The following is an 18,748-nucleotide window of genomic DNA, read 5'->3' as shown; positions in this document are numbered from 1 at the left end:
CATTTCAGCCTTGTGTGGCATGATGCATTCTGATTGGATATAAAGAAGTTTGTGGTTTATTTGTTTGTTTGTTTAACCATGAAGTGGTCAAATACTGGACCATGTTATGCTCAGAGAGGTGGTGGAACATACCTTAAAGGTGTTCAGGACAACTGAACAAAGCCCTGAGCAGCCCAGTCGAATTAAATCTGTTTGGAGCATCAAGTTAGCCTAAATGACCTCGGGACGTCCATTCACACCTAAATTCATTTACAGTTTTTATTCACGGTCTAAGGAAATACAGTATCTTTATCTTTTAAAGAGCAGGCATTAAACGTCTCACAGACCACACACCCCCTGTGTTTTGTGGATTGGCTGAAACCCTGCTACGAGGATGGGTGTTGAAGCGCTCCCAAAGTCTGAGCTGTTTGCTGAGACTTTGGGGAGTATGGTATTGGGGTGTAGCTAGGCTGGCGTGCAAGTCCTGGGGACGTGTGGGAAGGATTTGTGTCCATGCCACTGGAGTTTAAAGTGGGGGAAAGGCTGTCTGTCCTCTTCAGCCTGTTCTTTCCCATCATTTTTCATTAAGCTAATACCCTGAGGTCCACAGCAAGTGCTGCTCTGAAGGTTAATAATGTTGTTACAGTAAAACTCTTGGATCATCCAAGAATGGAGCTTCATTTACATGTTAGGGTGTTCCTGAGCCTGAGAACTGCAATATATTAGTATGTGGCGGTGGGCAAATAGGCTCGCTGTAGGTAAGAAGGGCAAAATCTACTTAGTCCGGTTTATTTAACCCACAGAGGAAGTGAGGGAAGACAGTATGTAGGAGAGGAAAGTAGGTGAATAAGTCTCTGCAGTGAACATGGGTGTTGTGGGTTAATCCCAGTAAGCAGCTAAGCACCACACAGCCGCTTGTTTTGTCCTCCCCAGCACAGGGGTGGGGAAGAGAATCAGAAGGATAAGAGTGAGAAAATTCATGGGTCGAGGTAAGGACAATTTAATAGGTAAAGCAAAAGCTGTGCACACAAGCAAAGCAAAACGAGGAATTCATTCACTGCTTCCCATTGGCAGGCAGCCATCTCCGGGAAAGCAGGGCTCCATCACGTGTAACAGTTACTTGGGAAGACAAGTGCCATAAGTCCAAATGCCCCCCTCTTCCTTCCTTCCTCCAGCTTGTATTGCTGAGCACAACATCGTATGGTATGGGATGTCCCTTTGGCCAGTTGGGGTCAGCTGTCCCAGCTGTGTCCCTTCCCAGCCTCTTGCCTATCCCCGACCTACTTGCTGGTGGGGTGGTGTGAGAAGCAGAAAAGGCCTCGATGCTGTGCAAGCAGTGCTCGGCAATAGCTAAAACATTGGTGTGTTGTCAACACTGTTTTGGTCACAGATGGAAAACACAGTGCCATATGGGCTGCTATGAAGAAAATAAACTTCATCCCAGCACAAACCAGTACAGCAGAGAAGACTGGTACAAGAAACTATCTATCTGGTCAGTCTTTGTAGATGGTTTCAGTGTATTTCTACGGTCTAGAGCTTAAAGTCTGGCACTCTGCTTTTTCTCTAAAGACTTAGATCTCTGGTTTCTCTCTGCACCTTTTTCAAACCTAAGTTCATGTAGGAGAAGTCAAGGAGGTGCATTTACCTGCTCTGTAATGCAGAATGTATAAGGGAGAGCATCTCAAGAGTCACCGAGGGCTGCACAGAGCTTGTATACTTTTGGGGAGTGTTTACTTAAGCAGGCTCTACTACCATTTAACTGGAAATGGTAAAGGGAAGCTGATTAATGCAATTACTAGATGCGTAGTCTGCTAAATAAAGGTAAGCTTTCATTCTTGTTTATGGCAAACAGGCTATATTATAAACCCAGCTTGAGAACAATCTTATTTCTGAGGGTTTTGTCATGGTTAAAGGAAGAACTTCAGTTGCTGGCTGAAGATATTTTTGCAGCAGATGCTTCCATTGCCTTCATCCTGTGCCTGGCTACACAGGGGCTCTTGCTACAGCCCAACAGGGTAGCGTAGATTTTTTTTTTTTTTTCTTATCAGTGATGCTTTTACTTAATGCTTAGCTATCAGCTTATGAGAACATTTTGTTAGAGCTCACTGTTCTCCAATTTTCCTTTTATTTCTGCCTATAAAAGGAATATAAATTGTACACTTAAAACAGTAAGCCTTTTAGCAGTTCCTTGCTGACAAGGGAAAAATTGCAGTCAAGACTATCTCCAGAAGCTTCCTACTAATACTGTAATATGCTATGTAACCTTGTCTTTTTTAGAAAGTACCAAATGCTGCTAACAGGAAATGACAGCTTGTGCACCTTATTCTTGCAGCTTGAACTCTGACACAAGCAATCTTTCTCTTTTACGAGTGAACAGGCAAGGTAAAATTAGAGCACTACTCCTTAGCCAAATTGAAATTTGACTGCTGAAGTTGTTAGCTTATTGAATGTGCCAGGATTAGTATCTCTGACATTTCTGACTGTTAGGGCAATGACTTTACTTTCCAAAGGGTGTGCTTGTGGCAGACTAGTATCTCACAAGGCTGGTAGAAGCACTGTGGCAATGTCCCATATGCTCTCCATATACATATACGTGTGCTCTGGGTAACCAAGCATGAGCATGGCAGGCGTAGTTGCCAGCCAAGGATCAGGAGCCGCTTTCTGACAGTTCAGTAGCTGGTTATGATTCTGCTTGCTTGGGCAGTGTTAGGATGGTTGGAGAAATCTGTGGTGTGACGTACTTCCAAGTCAGGAATACGAACTTTAAAAAATATTTTAAAGGAAGTTTCAGTACAAAAGACTGAGTTAAACTGATATTTGCACTAAAAATAGGTGTTTTAATGAGGAAGGTGTTCTATTTAGATCTTGTCATCTTAGAAATAAGATGAATAGGAGGTCTTGGTGATGTTTTGGGCAACAAATCTTCAAAAGCCATTCTTGATCTCCTCTGTCTCTTAATATTACTTTATGTGAAGAGTGTTCAACTATGGATGTATATATAACTTCACAGTGAACTCAAAATACTGTATTTTATTTGTTTAACAACTTAGTACTTTCATCATATCATCATCACCTCATATTTGGTAAAATATTTTTTTTTTATTTTGGAAAAACATACTTATCTTCTCACAGTCTTATTCAGTCAAAACTCAGATTTTTAGTAACTGGTTGTTTGCTCATAAGGCCGAAAAATTTTAATTCTTTCACTTTGTCACCTTACAAGATTTCTTGTCTAATAGCCATTTGGCACAAGCAAAAGGCTGTTCATCTCAACAATAAACTGTCATTACCTGTATATTTCCAATAGCTGTAACTAACCAGTCCTCTGATTTGCAAGCTGCATTTTTTCCATATTCCTAACTTAGTTTCCTGAATAAGGATTTTGATATTTGAAATGTTGTATGACTTGAATATATTGCAGAATTAAAGTAGTTATCAAGCCAGCTGCTTAATTTTGTGGCTTAAACATAGAACTTAAAGAACATTCATGTCACTTCATTCTAGTTAAGGCTTTCTACAGCCCTTGAAATAGAGAAGCTGTCTTAGTTTCTTTGAGGCACTCTTAACAATTATGAATGCTATTGAAGCGAATGGATCAGTGACCTGAAGGAATAATTTAAACTGGTTGATATGTATTTTTCTCTGACTTTTAGAGGTGGGGCAGGTTGTGCAGAGGAAGAGTTTCATTCAGAATACTTCTACACAGGCCCCTTGGAGTTACAAATAGGAATAAGCTTAATAGATTTGTTGTTGACTTTCATGAAAAATGGTTATCCAGACAGAAAAGACAAACTTGGAGGAATTCTGTCCCTGAAACTCTATGCCACTTACCAGACCCTGGCTAAAAATAGCCAAGTGATGCTTTTAAGGCTTGTCTTCTCACTATTCTTGCAATAGACCTTGAACCATACAAATTTCAGCTGTTATCAAGCCGGGCTCTGGAACAGTCTGTTTAGTTGCTTGAATTGTCTGCCTTCAGTGCCACTTTATGCTGTTGGGTTTGATTTTATTCAAAACTGCTAAAACAGCATCTCTTGCTTGAACTCCTCCCAACCTTTTTTGAATATAGCGAATGTTAAGTTCTCAAATTCTGGCCTTGACTATCAAAACACAGGCTTATTAAGTCAGCTATGAGACTTCTAAAGACTATAGGTATGTTTAAGCTATGGCCTTTCATTGCCTTTGCTATACATAAAACATATATTTTGCTGCATACTTAGACTTTGACGTCTGAAAACCTTGCATCGTTTTCCTAGTCTTTGGTTATGGAGGTAAACCAACAAGGCCTTTTCTAGTGTAGAGGAAAAGAAATCAAGCTTAATGAGAGGGAGAAGATGTGACACGAGAACGGGCTTCAGGCTATTTGTTCTGCTCAGTAAGAAACTAATTCAGTGGATCAAGTCACAAGTAAATAGTCCTATATCAGTAGTTGCAAAAGACTAAAGGTTCAACGACCTTGAAGAACATTTTATTTGAGAATAAAGATTCTTGTACTGTGGTTCTTTCACAGTCTCCTGTGCTTCAAGATCTTGAAAAGGTCTTGCAGATCTTGTGTATTCTTTCTAAGAAGATTTGTTCTTTAATTCACAAATTCTGATATATGTTGCTTCTTGGTTTCTTACTACTGTTTTGAAGATTGAACTGATGCAGTGGACATGATTAACTTTGCAGTTAAGCTTTTTGTATTGTGTGAGTGTGTGTGTTTCTTGTATTGTTTCCTCTTAAAGTCTGTGAATCAAAAATGGTTGGAGATGGTGGTTGTGATTCTGCCTTTTTGTGGGAGAACTAAGCGGCCTCCAATGAAATTAGTAAGAGATGGTCTTTGAAGCAGCAGGATTAGACTGAAAATGGATGGTAGTAATTGTATTTTAGTATCACCTTGACTTAATCCCTGTCTCTAGTGTGTTCGAGGAGAGGAACTTGGAGGAGTCACTATAGTTCTGCCTTGCTCTTTTGTTCTTCCCTGAGTGCCCACCAGAGGAGGGACTGTTTTGTGTTACTTAACTCTTCTTGTGTTGAATTGCACAAAATACAGCTGCTACTTACTAGTTTTCCTTCTTTTCTCTGATCTGCTATGTAAGAATGCTTGTCTTCTGTACGTGTTCTTTACCTGTATCTCAGCTTGGAGAAATCACTACTGTTTCTGGAAAATATTGATTGATGACTTGATTGAAATCTTGAGTAGCAGAACACTTGTGCAGTATGAATTGGGTTGGGGACTAATGCAGAGAGAGTGAGCGCTGCCTGGGCATGCTTGTACTAATGCAACCACTGAGGATTTTTGGTAAGTCTTTGTCCAAAAAGTTATAGTTTTTTAGGAACTGGCTAGCAACCAGTCAGGATGAGTCAGAAGAGACAGGTAGATTTTCTTGCAGTTAATTCTCTATTCCACAAGATGGAGCCAGTTATTTGGCAAATAAAGTCTGTCAACCAGCAGCAGAATTTGGAGAAACAGAAGAGAATTAAACTAACTTCAGTGTGCTTTATGGTCAAGTGACAGGCAGGGTGCAGTTGAGTGAAAGGAAGAATTGTACTCTGTCAGAAGTCTTTGAAGATGTTGGCCCAAGATAAGTTTGCTACGGACTATATTGAGATGAAAAGCAGTTAGTGCTCTGTTACATGTAATACTTGGCTTCCTTCCTCGTAGAATTGCTAATTGGTAACTGCAAGAATGTAAAGTGAAAACTAACTTTGTTTTCATGTGCCTCTGTAATACAAAACCTTATTTAAACTTAGTCTTGACAGGTTCCTTCATTGTTTCTTCATTGAAAACTTTGTTTCAGACTTAATAGTCTCCTGGCTAACTGGTTTTATGCACATAGTGTAAAGGGTTTGTAGTAGTTTGCTGGGATGCGTAACAGCCAGCTATATGACACTAAATATAAAATTGAAAGGCTATGTTCTTGCTCTTTTTACCCCAGTTCTCGCCTCTGTTTGCTCCCTCTAAGTTGAGATGTTTAGTAAGAGTGGGCAGCACCTGTTTTGCAGCAAAAGAACTGTTCCAGTATTAACCTGCCGTTACAGTAAGCTCAACAGATGGTAGTGGACTGAGGGAAGGAAACTCTGAATTATTGTGGTAAGGGGGGCAACCAGCACCATTCTTCTACTTAGTAGTCATGTCTGCAATAATCTTATACTCGCTTCAGAGCGGACATCTCCCAACTCTGTCATATCCCAGTGCTTTTGTTTCCTTTTTCTTCTTTTTAGTTTGTTCTGGTCTCCACTACTTTTCTTTTTTGACTTGTTTGTGTGGGAAGTACACCTACTCTTGCCCAGTCTTGTCTGGCAGTATATAACCTCTCTCACTAACTTCTTTATGCTGACTAGAGGATGGAGTGTTGACTGAGAGGCTTAAAGTCGTATTTTTGTACAGACTAATCAAAAGGAGAGCTAAACCAGTGTTGACTCCTTTGATTCATATACAGTTAGTATATGAGGCTTCCATGGTTTTTGTAATGCAGGTAAAAGCACTTTTTCCCAAGCATTTTTAAGTGGTCAATATCCTGTAAGCCTTGTTTCTTGTGTATGATACAGACCTAATGCAAAATAAAATTTGAGCTGTTTGGAATAAAACTGAAACCTTAGACTTCTAAAAACTAATGTACTTTGTCTTGAGTTTCCTTCTGTAAGGCACAATACCAGCTTCGGCATTACCATTCCTTTCCTTATTCTGGCCCAAAGATCTATATCACCTGTACCCACAAAAAATTGGTTTTATCAGCTATAATTACACGAGCGGGGTGTATCAGGAATGCTGTGAATGTTTATTGCAGCTTCTTCAATCGGCTTTCTAATATAATGGAGTAAAACATAAGGTCCTAACTGAACGAGTTGTGGGGATGGGAAAGAAAGGGATATATGGGAGTATATGCACACACATTGAGCATGTGCAAGGTACTTATTAGTCCAGTTTAAATAATATGGAGGAGAAATATCTCATAAAAATGATACCCTGAAGAGGGGAGAGTGTGTGTGTGGGGGAAAAATGGGAAAACTTTTGAAATATGCTGGGAGAAAAGCTTTCGCCTCACCAGAGAATATGTAAAAGTGGTGCCTTTTTCACAAAATTCATACTTTGATGTACTTTTTACAATAAAAGAATGTAATCTGAAGATGGGTAACTTCAGCAATTTAAAAATTGGCTTGAAATCAACTTATGTGAAGACTTGTGTCTAAAATTACTTTCAGTCTCTCTATTGCTTAAGTTTTCAACAGTTTTTGAAATGTTCTTTAGTTTTTTAGTAGCTGTAGATATTTCTGCAAGTAGGGAGAATGTCATTCTGTACAGTAACTATACTGACATGGAAATCTACTGTAACTGGGAAAAACTCTCTTCAGGTTGTTTCTTAAATTCACAAGTTATCTAGCAATTGTAAAAAATTAAAGAGGTACCAGGGAATCTTGTATCTTGTGGCTACACATTTCCTTCATTCTTAGGGTCTAGGTGGTCTCTAATAAAGAACTCATTAAATACTCTAAATATGTCACAGTTAATGCTGTTTCTGTGCATCTAATTGAATTCTCTTTTTTTATTCAGAACTTGGTATACGATTTCTGAACGCAAACTAATGTAGTAGCGTGTGTGGTGGGTTGACCGCGGCGAGCAGCTGAATACCCACCGTCCTTCTCATGTGCTGTCCTCTCCTGTGGGGGTGGGGAGAAAGAAGGAAGGTGGAAAGACCTGTGGCTTGAGATCATGGCAGTTAAATAAGGAAAGCAAAAGCTGTGCACTGAAGTGAAGCAAAAAGAGAATTTCATTCACTGCTTCCCATCAGCAGGCAGTTGTCCAGCTATGTCCTGGGAAGCAGGGTTCAGCATGTGTAACGGTTGTTTGGGAAGGCAGAAAGGCAACTACCATAACCACAAATGTCCCTGCTTCATCCTCCTTCTTTCCCCCAGCTTTTGTTGCTGAGCACGATGTCATACGGTTTGGGATGTCCCTTTGGTCAGTTGTGGTCAGCTGTCCCTGACTGTGTCCCCTCCAGGCCTCTTGCCCATCCCCTGCCTACTGGGTGGGTGTGGGATAGAAAGCCTTGACTCTGTACAAACACTGTCCAGCCGTAGCCAAAGCATTAGTCTTATCAATAGTGTTTTAGCCACAAATCCACAGCACAGCTCCATAAGGGCTTGTATGAAAAAAGTTAACTCCATCCCAGCCAGGCCCAGTACAGTGTGAAGTGTCACTTGGTATTCTCCATTTGACGTGTAATAGCCAAGACTCCAAATTAATTTGTGTGAAGCTGTATGGCAGCTCAAATCCATCTTTCCCTTTAGTTCTTACAGGAAGTTTGCACTTGTGCTGTATTTAAATTTTAAATCAAAACTTAATGACTGATTTTTATGAAGGTAACTGAATTACAGTTGCCAGTAAGACTAAATATGCACAATAAACCGTGTGGGTTTTTATTCAGGATTAGTTATTTTGAGGGTTACTTAAATTGTTGATGTCAGACCATCCTAAAGAAGGTTGTCAGGTGTTCACAGGAATGAGCTAATGCATTCAAAATATTTGTCTTGATAATTTCTCTGGAAAGTAGCACACACCTTCATAGCTAACTACTTATTCATAACTGGAAAAGGAAATTTAAGTTTAAGCAGTTTACAAATATAGAAAAGAAAGAAAAGTTTAGATTGAAGAAAGAAAATAAATTAAATTCTCATCTTGGAAGCAGCAATCTGTTTTAGGATTGATTAATTTTTTTCCTTGGTTCATCCAGGCTTCATTTCAGGGACTTCATAGTATAGTAGTATATAGGCTAGTATAAATGTTGGTCATTTTCAGGACAGCACAAGTCCTGTGGCACTTTCCTTAAATTAACTTTAGTGAAAGTTGAAAGAGGCTAAAAACGATCCATATCTCAAATGACTGAAGAAACTACTTGAGGTGTATTTTTATATTGGAGTGGTGTGTGGATAGTGGTGCAGCAAGCTGCTGAAGTGCAGCCTAGTTCCTCTAGTAAAAAGCTTGTATTCAAAATGGCTTTCAAAATAACAGAATTACAATTGTGTTAAAATTTATGTCAAACTGTATTTAATGTTAATATTGTCTGATTGGAGTTGCACTGTATAATACAGTTCTTGATAGGTAAGGTAGCATTACTACTGACATGTAAAGGTGTTTTAAATAGCATAAAGTAGCAGTCATCAGGATTCTTAATATCTAGACTTCTTTTTTCTTAATTGGCTAGCAAAATATATACAGTAGATAAACTAGGTTACTTTTGTAAATTTTGCTGAAGGAAAAACAACTATATCTTTAAGGAGCCAACGTGAAGAAACCTGTAAATATTTCTATTAAGTGCAAAATATTTCCTGTGTACAGAAGTAAGGATCCTGACTTCATACAGAATTGGGATAACTGTAAATTGTTTATTGAATTAGTCCAAATTACTGTTAAACACTTCTTGCACAGGAAGGTGTGCAGGCTAAGCTTTAGTTGACTTTTTGGCTAAGTCAAGCACAGCTGGTTTGATGCCCACACAGAAAACGTTATTTTGTAATTTCTTTTGCATGCTACTTAACTGGTTGTAATTGATTTGTATTAATTAAAACATTTTTCATTTGAAGCATTTAATATTGCATGTTGTCATTAGTCTCAAATAAATTCAGAGAGTACACGTGAATATTTTTGTCTGGCCTCAAGTTTGTCTGTTATTCCACTCTTTTAATTTGTTACTTTATTGCTTAAATATATTTGATTTCCCTAAGTTATTTCAGAAATAAGTACAAATTAATGAAATCTCATCTTCTGGGAAAATACAAAACTCTTCTTTTCCAGGAGAAAACCAGCTAATTCACAAGTTGTGTAATGATCTTTCTTTTTGTTAACAACATTTTAAGTTAAAATATTAAACTACAAAGTTAATGATCTCTCCTTCCATTTAAGATCATGTCCATCCCTCATCCTGATATTGTCTCACTAATGTAGAACTTGCCTATCTGGGATATTATACCTGAAGAATAGGAAACTCATGCCATGTGCAGTTACACAAACTCTGTTGTGGTAAAAAGCTTATAGTGGCTTTGTAAACACTGTATAGGATAAAAGTACGGATAGTTTATAGATACTACAGATAAACACCTCCTGTCCGTGTCGTAACCTGGACAAAACTCTCTTCCCTCTTTAGAAGGCACATCCCTGGGTTTTAGTTTGAGGGAAAAATTGGAGAAGCTGTGGGGCTACTCTACCTTTTTGGTTTCTAAACCATCATAGCTACATTCAGCAATTGCATCAGCTGAGGTACTTCATTTACAATCAAGTGGCCAAGAAGCTTTTTTTATTATGTTTCTTCAGGTGTACTAATTTAGCTGAAACTTGATTAATATGTTGAGGCAAATGACCTGCAAAACTCTATCCTGGAGCACTAAAACTTAAAGTAGTATGAATTGTAAGTGGGATCTTCCTGTAGTATAGATCTACACAGACTGTAAGGACAGGGTGAGTATTTTGTGTATGTAGTATTTTATAGGGGGAAACAAAAAGGCAGGTCAGCAGGCTGCTGGTTGTTGAACTATTTCAGACAGGCATTGCAAACAGCGTGGTTGTTCATTCTTACCTGACAAGTAGTAGTTTTAATGTAGAAGTACCATGTGGGAAATGATGTATTGTAACTGTTAGATCTCTTGGCCCCTGAAATCTAATTTTATGATGGTAGCACTTATTTTGAAAACCACCAGTCATCATAATCATTTTGGTCTTAAAGGTCAAGCAGTGGACATCAAGTGGTCTGACTTTTTGAGGTCTTGAACAAGACAAATTACAAGCGAGGTGGCTACCCAAAATATAGCCTAGTATTTCTACTAGCAAGAGGAAGGCTTCTTGCAACAAATTTGGGGAGCTGTGAATGCGTCTTGAGATTTTCAAATACCAATTCAAAAGAATGGAGTCTAACTGAAAGGATTTCTCCTGCTTCCCTGTTTTGGCTATCGCTGAATAGTGCTTGCTCACTATCAGGGCTTTTCTTCTTTCTGTTCTGCTCCCCTGCAGATGAGTGGGCTGGGGGTGGATGCGTGGGCAAGAAAATTGGGAGGAGACACAGCCGGGACAGACGCTGACTCTAATTGACCATTCCATACCCTATGATGTTGGGCTCAGCAATAAATGCTTAAGGAAAGGAGGGGGAAGAAGGGTCATTCTTTGTTATGGTGTTGTCTTCCAAAGCCAGTGTTGTGTGTGCCGGAGTCTGGCTTCCCAGGAATTGGCTGGACACCTGTCTGATGATGGGAAGTAGTGAAGACATCCAACTTCTTTTTTTTCTTTTTTTTTTTTTTTTTGGCCTCTGTGCAGTTTTTGCTTCACTTAATAAAACTTGTTATCTCGGTGTACCAGTCTTCTCACCTCCCTTCTGTTTTCTTCCTGTCCCGCAGGAGAGGAGAGCGAGCAAGCAGCTCTGTGGGTGTTTGACTCGGGTCAACCCAACACAGTCCTAAGCTAAATATCAGGAGAGGGAGGCATAAAATTCTTTTCTAGGCCCCAGGGAAGTGTTCGTACAATATATTAATATTGAAATGCAAACTGCTGCAGTTGCGTGAGTGGTCTGGGTGTCCATCTGTCATACAAAGGTGGAAAATATTTGCTCAAAATGTTTTCCAACTCTTCAGTGTGCCTTCTTGCTTTTGATGGTTGATTTTTTTTTTTTAATCTCTCAACTCCTTAGAGCTCAGAACTTGATGGACTTTAAAGCAGTGCCTTTAGCGGTGGTGGTGTACATAAAATGGTATGAGTGTTTAATTTGAGACCGTGTCAAGTCGAGCATCCCAAGTGTCACTGGGGGAGTTCAAGCCAGCATAATTTAGGTCTGTCTCAGCATGCCAACACAGCTGAGAAACAATAGTAAGGTTCATAAATCAACCTGATTCTGTGAGAAAATTCATTGGGCTGTGAATGGCGACTCATACTGTAGTTTAGGAATCAAGGATACTGAATGTTTTCAGTTTTCCGCCATTCTTAGTCATGGATATTTTCATCAGTTGGTTTTGCAAATCTCTTTATAATAATTTCCTAAGAGCTTGCGTGCTACTATTGTAAAGTCTGTGCTGTATGAGGTGTAACAGGATTTGTTGCATTAATATAAGATTGCCCTGCTTTTAATTTCAAGTTGGGTACAGATGCATGTCTTAGGAAGCTTTTTAATTGGAGAAAAAGGGGCAACTTCACTGATTTCTGCTGATGCTTGCATCTGATGCATAGCCATAAGGATTATTCAAGATGTAAGCAAAATCTTGTTACTAGTAAGCCAACTTTCTAAAGTGTGGGTTGTTTTTTTTTTTTCTTGTTTTTTTTTTCGTTTGTTGGGGTTTTTTTGGGTTTTTTTGAAGGGAGGGGACAACGCTGTGGATACAACATATGGCTTCTTAGTTTAATCTGGATAACTCAAATGTTATGTGACATTACTCAGAAGTAGAAAGCCATAAATAAAATTGCTAACAATGGATATTGTTAGAAGTTCTAGATATCCTAAAGAAACAGCTCTGAGCCTTTATTCAGACTTGTTTATTCCTGTTGTCAGTATAGAATTATGCCAAAGAAATTCTTTATGGTAAATGGATTTTTGAAAATAACTGGTGTGTTTGCCCATTACCCTTAGGTCCAAGATGGGCCTCTTGGAACACCGGTGTTTTTATTTGCATCAGATGTGCTGGAATACATCGAAATCTTGGTGTTCATATATCAAGGGTCAAGTCTGTCAACTTGGACCAATGGACACCTGAGCAAATACAGGTAAAATATTTTAAAATATGTTTTCAGTTTGGAGGGGATGCCAGGAATCCTTTTGAAGGGATTTGAGTTTATCATGATGCCCCAACTTAAACGTTTTATAACACTCTAAGAGCTACTTTCATTGTATTTCTACTGTAATGAGTTTAAGTTCTGAAAACTCATTTCAGAAATTGGTTTAGGTATCTTTGAAAAGCTCTGAAAGCTGATGCTTTGTTCTATCTGCAGAAAATGTGTTGTAAGCCTTTTCCTTTCCCCCCCCTTTCAGTGGGGGACAGTAGGGTAGCATTCACACATCTGTCTGATTCTTGATTACATTCTTTTGGTGTACGAAGTACTGAGTCTTCTGTGTATGCCCCAGTCTGAAGCCTCTTTCTGCTGCCAGACAAATTTTCTTACTCCTGTTCCTCATGGTCTGAAGAGCCATCCTGAGACATGAAAGCCTATCTTTCACTGGATGACTTAGTTTACACTGTAAACAGTATATGTGTTGTTAGCTATTGTCCAGCAAGTCTTGGCAGGCAGCGCTCCTGTGCCACGGGAGCATCTCCCAAGACATACGGCAGCAGAGAGGTCTCCAAGTTAAAAACCTGTGGTGTCATTTAGGCAAGCTGATAGCATTCTGGCTGTTTCGGGATTTAAAGTATTGATGGACGTGAACTAACTGTTTCCTTCCACTTGTCCTTAGTGCATGCAGGAAATGGGAAATACTAAAGCAAGACTACTCTATGAAGCTAATCTACCAGAGAACTTCCGAAGACCTCAAACAGATCAGTATCCTTTCTGTTTTAGCTTTCATAGAATCATAGAATCATAGAATTGCCTACGTTGGAAAGGACCTTTCAGATCATCAAGTCCAACCATCAACGTAATATTGACAAAAACCATCACTAAACCACATCTGTAAGCACTACGTCTACCCGTCTTTTAAATACCTCCAGGGGTGGTGATTCAACTGCTTCCCTGGGCAGCAAGCCCCAAATCCTAATTCCCAAGGTGCTAACTTCTCCTGATTTAAGTTCCAGACAGCCGAACAATAAGGCCATGGACCTGTAGAAGTATGTCTGCACCTCCGTGTCCAGCCAAGCTAAACCTGTGCCAGCAAACGACTCCAGATCATGGGGACTGATCCAATCCCGGCTGCAGTTCCTGGGAAGACCAACTGATTTTAGTTGGCTTTGGCTCAGCCTCCAAGGAGGACGACAGGGGTACTTCCAAATCAGACTACTCCGTGAGGAGGAGGGAGCTGGACCGTCAGATGTTTTTATTCAGGTGAAGCCAAAACATAAGTGTCTGAAGGAGCAACCCCAAAGGGATGTACAAGCCTTTGTCCCCTTATTGCAGCTCCAGAGCAAGGACTTTATTTTGAAGTTTTGCTAACATAAACATTCCCTATGAGATCACCTCAATAATATCTTCTGAATGAGTCCCTTGAACACACGTTCAGAGGGATCATAGAATGGTTTAGGTTGGAAGGGACCTTGAAGATCATCCCGTTCCAACCCCCCTGCCCTGGGCAGGGACACCTCCCACTAGACCAGATGGCTTTTAATACAATTTAGATGTTATGACTGTTTCAAGGAACTGCTATGTTTGGCAACTCACCTTATTTATTTCATTGATAGTGTTGAATAAAAAATGATTGTGCAAGTTGGGAACAGTTCAGGAAAGGTTTAAATTACTTCAGTTATAGCAAATGTACTTTGTAATGAGATTTGGCAAGCCCCATTTATTTTTGCTTTCAGAAGAAGTGACTTCATAAATTCCCTATACGTAGGAAGTTAAAGTGATACTAGAGAGCTCTTGAATATTCTGTCTTTATCTTGAGTAACTGCCAGCTGGAGTTAGAAGCATTTGAACAGGAAATAACAAGCTGAATGGTAAAGTCAAATAAGCCATTGGATCTTACTCAAGTGAAGTATGGATTTCTTCCTGTAGATTAAGTGTTCTTTAACTTTTTGGAGTTAAAGTGTATGTGTTCTATGAAGTCTGTGAGCACAGATGACTAGCATGGGAATATCTAAACAAAGCAAACCTATCTGGCAGCCACCGCTTGTGTTGGTGTGTGGTTATCACCATGTACCTGGAAGGGGAGAATTGGAAGAAAATTGTCTACTGCCAATAAATAGCTTTCTGCAAAAAATACCTTTTCAAATGTACTGAATCTTTAGGATAATGTATAATGGCATTACTTTAGATCTGTATTAGCTCCTGATTTAGTGATGTTACTCCACAGATAGGATTTGCTTTGCCTGATCTCTAACTATAGAGATCTGTCTCTAACTGGAACTCTAACTATAATGAGATCCTAAACACCTACTGTTAAGTGAGCCGAATCCTTCTCCAACTCTCTTAGCCCGATAATGATACAGGCTGGGGAGGCTGATAAACAGACTTAGTTGTAACTGGATCTGAATATTCTCCATCTATATCCAAAAGTGATTTTTATTCTTCTGCTTATTAGATACTATGCTTGATATGTTATGTACAGAAGGCAATTTTTTGTGAAGGATTAGACTCCTCATTATAAATTAAATATACATACATGTAAGAAAAAAATAACTGGAACCAGATAGCACTGTAGTATTCCAGCTGTAATATTCTAGAACTTTATCTCAGCCATAAGACTCAAATACTTTGACTAAAACTTACTTAATAGTTAATCTTTAAGATGTATATTTTGTTCTTACTGCAGCTAACTGGAATTCACTGGTACTATTGCAGGAGAAGCAATAATGCTTTACTGTAAACTCTTCTTGTCAGATTAGACCAAAAGTCTCATTTTTAGAGAGATATGGGGTATGAATGAATGGGTGTTTTTCAAAATACACAACTTAATATCCCAGTGTAATAGCATCCTGAAAAATTAAACCATATGAAATTTAAATACTTATGATTCTCTGTTAATAATTTTTGAATTAAAACTTTCTAATTGTCTGAAATATCAAGTGTGCATTCTGGGAAACTACTGAAAATAGGGAAATATTTGTGCAAAAGAACTAAAATACCTAACACCAAAGCTTGACCAAACAAAACTTAGAACACTTGACAAAATGAATGTGCCATCTGAAAAGGTTAATTTTGGCAAATTACTAAGACTTTTTATTTGAAGAAAGAATAGGTTGTTCTAAGGTATTTTATAACAGTCAAGTTTTTAATCTTTTCTGTTTACTTCTAAATTAGTTATAATTTAATACAGTTATCCAGTTATAGCCCAAAAGCATGGGAAAAAAAAATTCCCTTTCTCTGTCTCCTCCCTCCACTGAGATCATATAATGCAGTAATTTATACTGCAAGTTGAAAGTAAACTTTCTGAGGGAATCCTGTTTAGTCTTAGCTAAATTTGAAAAGTTGTGGGAGTTGCGTATTACACAACTTTCATTCACCTGTAATTTGATAATATACATTGCTTTTTTGGCAAGATGATGTGTAAGGAATAATGCAATATTAGTACTAAGGTAGTCTTACGTTCAAAGTGCTTAAGATGCCCTTTAGAATGTAGAAATATTTTGAAATAGGTAGAAAAGAACTTTTTTTTTTTTCAACTTTTATGGAGCAGTGACACTTGCATACAATTTGAAAATCAATGCAATTGTTGATGATATAATTTGATAACACGGAATGAAGGAACTGAGTGATCTGAGCTCAGTGTTAATCGTAAGAGATAGTATATGGAGCTAAGTTATCTTTCCATCAATTGAGGAAAAATTGCTATGGAAGTTTAAGATGCAATGAACCTGAGCTTACACAGTTGCGATTTCGGTTTTGAATGGATGATCACATTGCTGAACAAATTACTTAAAGTTTATTCTACAGATACCAGAGAATCAGCTTTACTAAAGTTAAAGTATTAACACTGCTTTGGATGAGCTGCTTCAGAGAGCTGCTGAGAGAATAATTGAGGAAAACAACTAGTTGTCCTTTTTGTGTTTGAGCTAGTGAGTTGTCAGTTCTGGTATTCTACATCAATATGCTTGCTGCTATTTTCACCTTTGCTTCCATATCTTTTTATCACTAGTATTCTAGTTTTCTTTCCCTTCCACAGAGATATTTGTTGTAATAGGAGACTCTTACGGAGGACTTACGTATCTCAGAGAACTGTTTATGATCGGCTTTTGACGCATGATACAATTTGTGCAAACAGGTACATACATTTCACCTTTTATCTGAAGAGAAAGTATTTTTTCCTAATTTATGATGGTAAGCTATACTTTAATTATTTTCTGTATATGAGTACCTTTGTTTAAGTATTTGCAGTATTATAGCCCTGTAGCTTACAAATATCAAGCAAAAATATCCTAACTCTGGAACACTGAGTTGCTTCTAGCATATCTTTCTCACATTGTTTCATTAAGAGATTAAACTGATTAATTCTCTGTAGTAAAAAGGAGCTCTTTTTGGACACTGTAACAGCAATCGTTCTATGTAGAGCAGTTTGTTCTGTTGTTTTAAAACTATGAGAAGGAGCATTAGATTAATGTTGCTATTTATCTGAATGCGTATTTTCCTTAAACTAGCTGTTTCCAGAGCTGTGGAATTTTTCATCAGGGATAAGTACGAAAAGAAGAAGTATTATGATAAAAATGCAGCTAATGCCTTCAATGTAAGTAAACAGTTTCACCAAGACTTCTGTCACTTTTCTTTTTTGAAAGCTACATAAGAGAAATGTAGAAAACAGTACATTTATTAAAATGTCTTTCATGGTCAAAAACTTTTTGATACTGAGCTAAATGCTTTCTTTTGTATCTATTGAAAGCTATTCCTAGGTTCCGTAAGTCCAACATACGTTGTCTATTACATTTATCACAGCAAAGCGTTATGATCCAACAAATAGCTTGCTTCTGACTTTTTACATTGTATTTTTCAGTGATGGGTAGTTCTTCACCAGCATACTTTGAGTCCTTTCTGAGTGTGTTTTTCCATGTTACAGGCATAGGGTAGGATTACTGTTTCTGGTGACTTAGTCTTTGCCCATTCTCTGTAATACCTTGGTGAGAAATCCGAGCGTGTTTTGGGCTCCTCTTCTGCAGGTCTGATTGCTCTGCTGAATTCTAGGCTGTTGTTTGCAGCAAGGAGCACTGTTAAGTCAAACACGGGCAGTATGGCAAACCAGCTGTTTAATCATCTAGCTGTGTGTTCACTACAGTAAGTTGGTGAGTGCTTTTCGGGCAAAACAGTTTTGAGAAGTCAGCCTTTAATGAAGTTCACAGCCTTGTTAAAGTTTTTGGTTTATGGCTATTTCTGGGGTATACAGTCTAGTTATATATATGTATTTATTTCTAGAGGCATATGTATGCTTAAACATTCGCTCCTCTATGCCTACGTTATTTAAATATGGCTTAACACATAACTTACTACTTTATCTGACGAGGCAGTGAACTTTGACAGGGAAACGAGTGCAAGGGTGCATATAAAGAGTGTGAGTTTATGCTGCTGTTGCTATCTGAAAAAATTGATCTTTGAATGATAGTTTCATTTTTAGAAGGATAAAAAAACCAAACCTGGAAACTAGAGCAGTGTATTTTGTTAAGCATTGTTGAAGTAGGGAGAAAATTGATTCACTTAAGAGGTAAAATACAAATTGTGGTTTGAATTACGCTGTCAGTTACCCTCTTTACTTTGATTCCAAAGTAGAAAATAGGAAGAATTGTTTAAAATTATATTTCTTTAAAAAGTTCAAAAGACTCCCAAGATCTTCCTAAACAGGGAACCCAGGTGCCTAATGTAATAGTCCACTGCTGCCTTAATATGTTTGAAGGAGTAATTGGATTTTGCTTATCAAATTGCGGACTAATGTGAATAGCTTTGCATGTCATAGCAGTAAGGATAGAATCTAGAAAAGCTATGGAGATACATGTTACTGCTGAGTAGGGAACACCATTTTATTTCCTCCTACCTGGGCTTTTCTTTCACTAACTAATGTATATGGCATGATGTCTCTGAGATAGGAACAAAATCTGATTATGAAATATTTTAGCAATAGACAAGTCATGCACATTTATGTTCACCTGCTTTTCTTCAAGGACATCAAAAATCAGGTTTGAGGTAGGC

The 18,748-nt window shown here is 38.3% G+C and overlaps 1 protein-coding gene across 2 annotated transcripts in view; it reads left to right on the top strand.

Moving 5' to 3' along the window:
* SMAP1 (small ArfGAP 1) overlaps positions 1 to 18,748 on the top strand; it is a 100,294-nt gene that overhangs the window by 14,726 nt on the left and 66,820 nt on the right. For both annotated transcript variants that reach the window (XM_054195118.1, XM_054195117.1), the window contains exons 2-4: positions 12,567 to 12,700; positions 13,386 to 13,471; positions 17,225 to 17,300. In XM_054195118.1, coding sequence (XP_054051093.1) covers positions 12,567 to 12,700; positions 13,386 to 13,471; positions 17,225 to 17,300 — 296 coding nt within the window. The remainder of the gene's footprint in view (positions 1 to 12,566; positions 12,701 to 13,385; positions 13,472 to 17,224; positions 17,301 to 18,748) is intronic.

Source organism: Rissa tridactyla, chromosome 3, assembly GCF_028500815.1.
Source record: "Rissa tridactyla isolate bRisTri1 chromosome 3, bRisTri1.patW.cur.20221130, whole genome shotgun sequence".
NCBI classification, from domain to species: Eukaryota; Metazoa; Chordata; class Aves; order Charadriiformes; family Laridae; genus Rissa; species Rissa tridactyla.
This window is presented reverse-complemented; position numbering and strand designations above follow the sequence as displayed.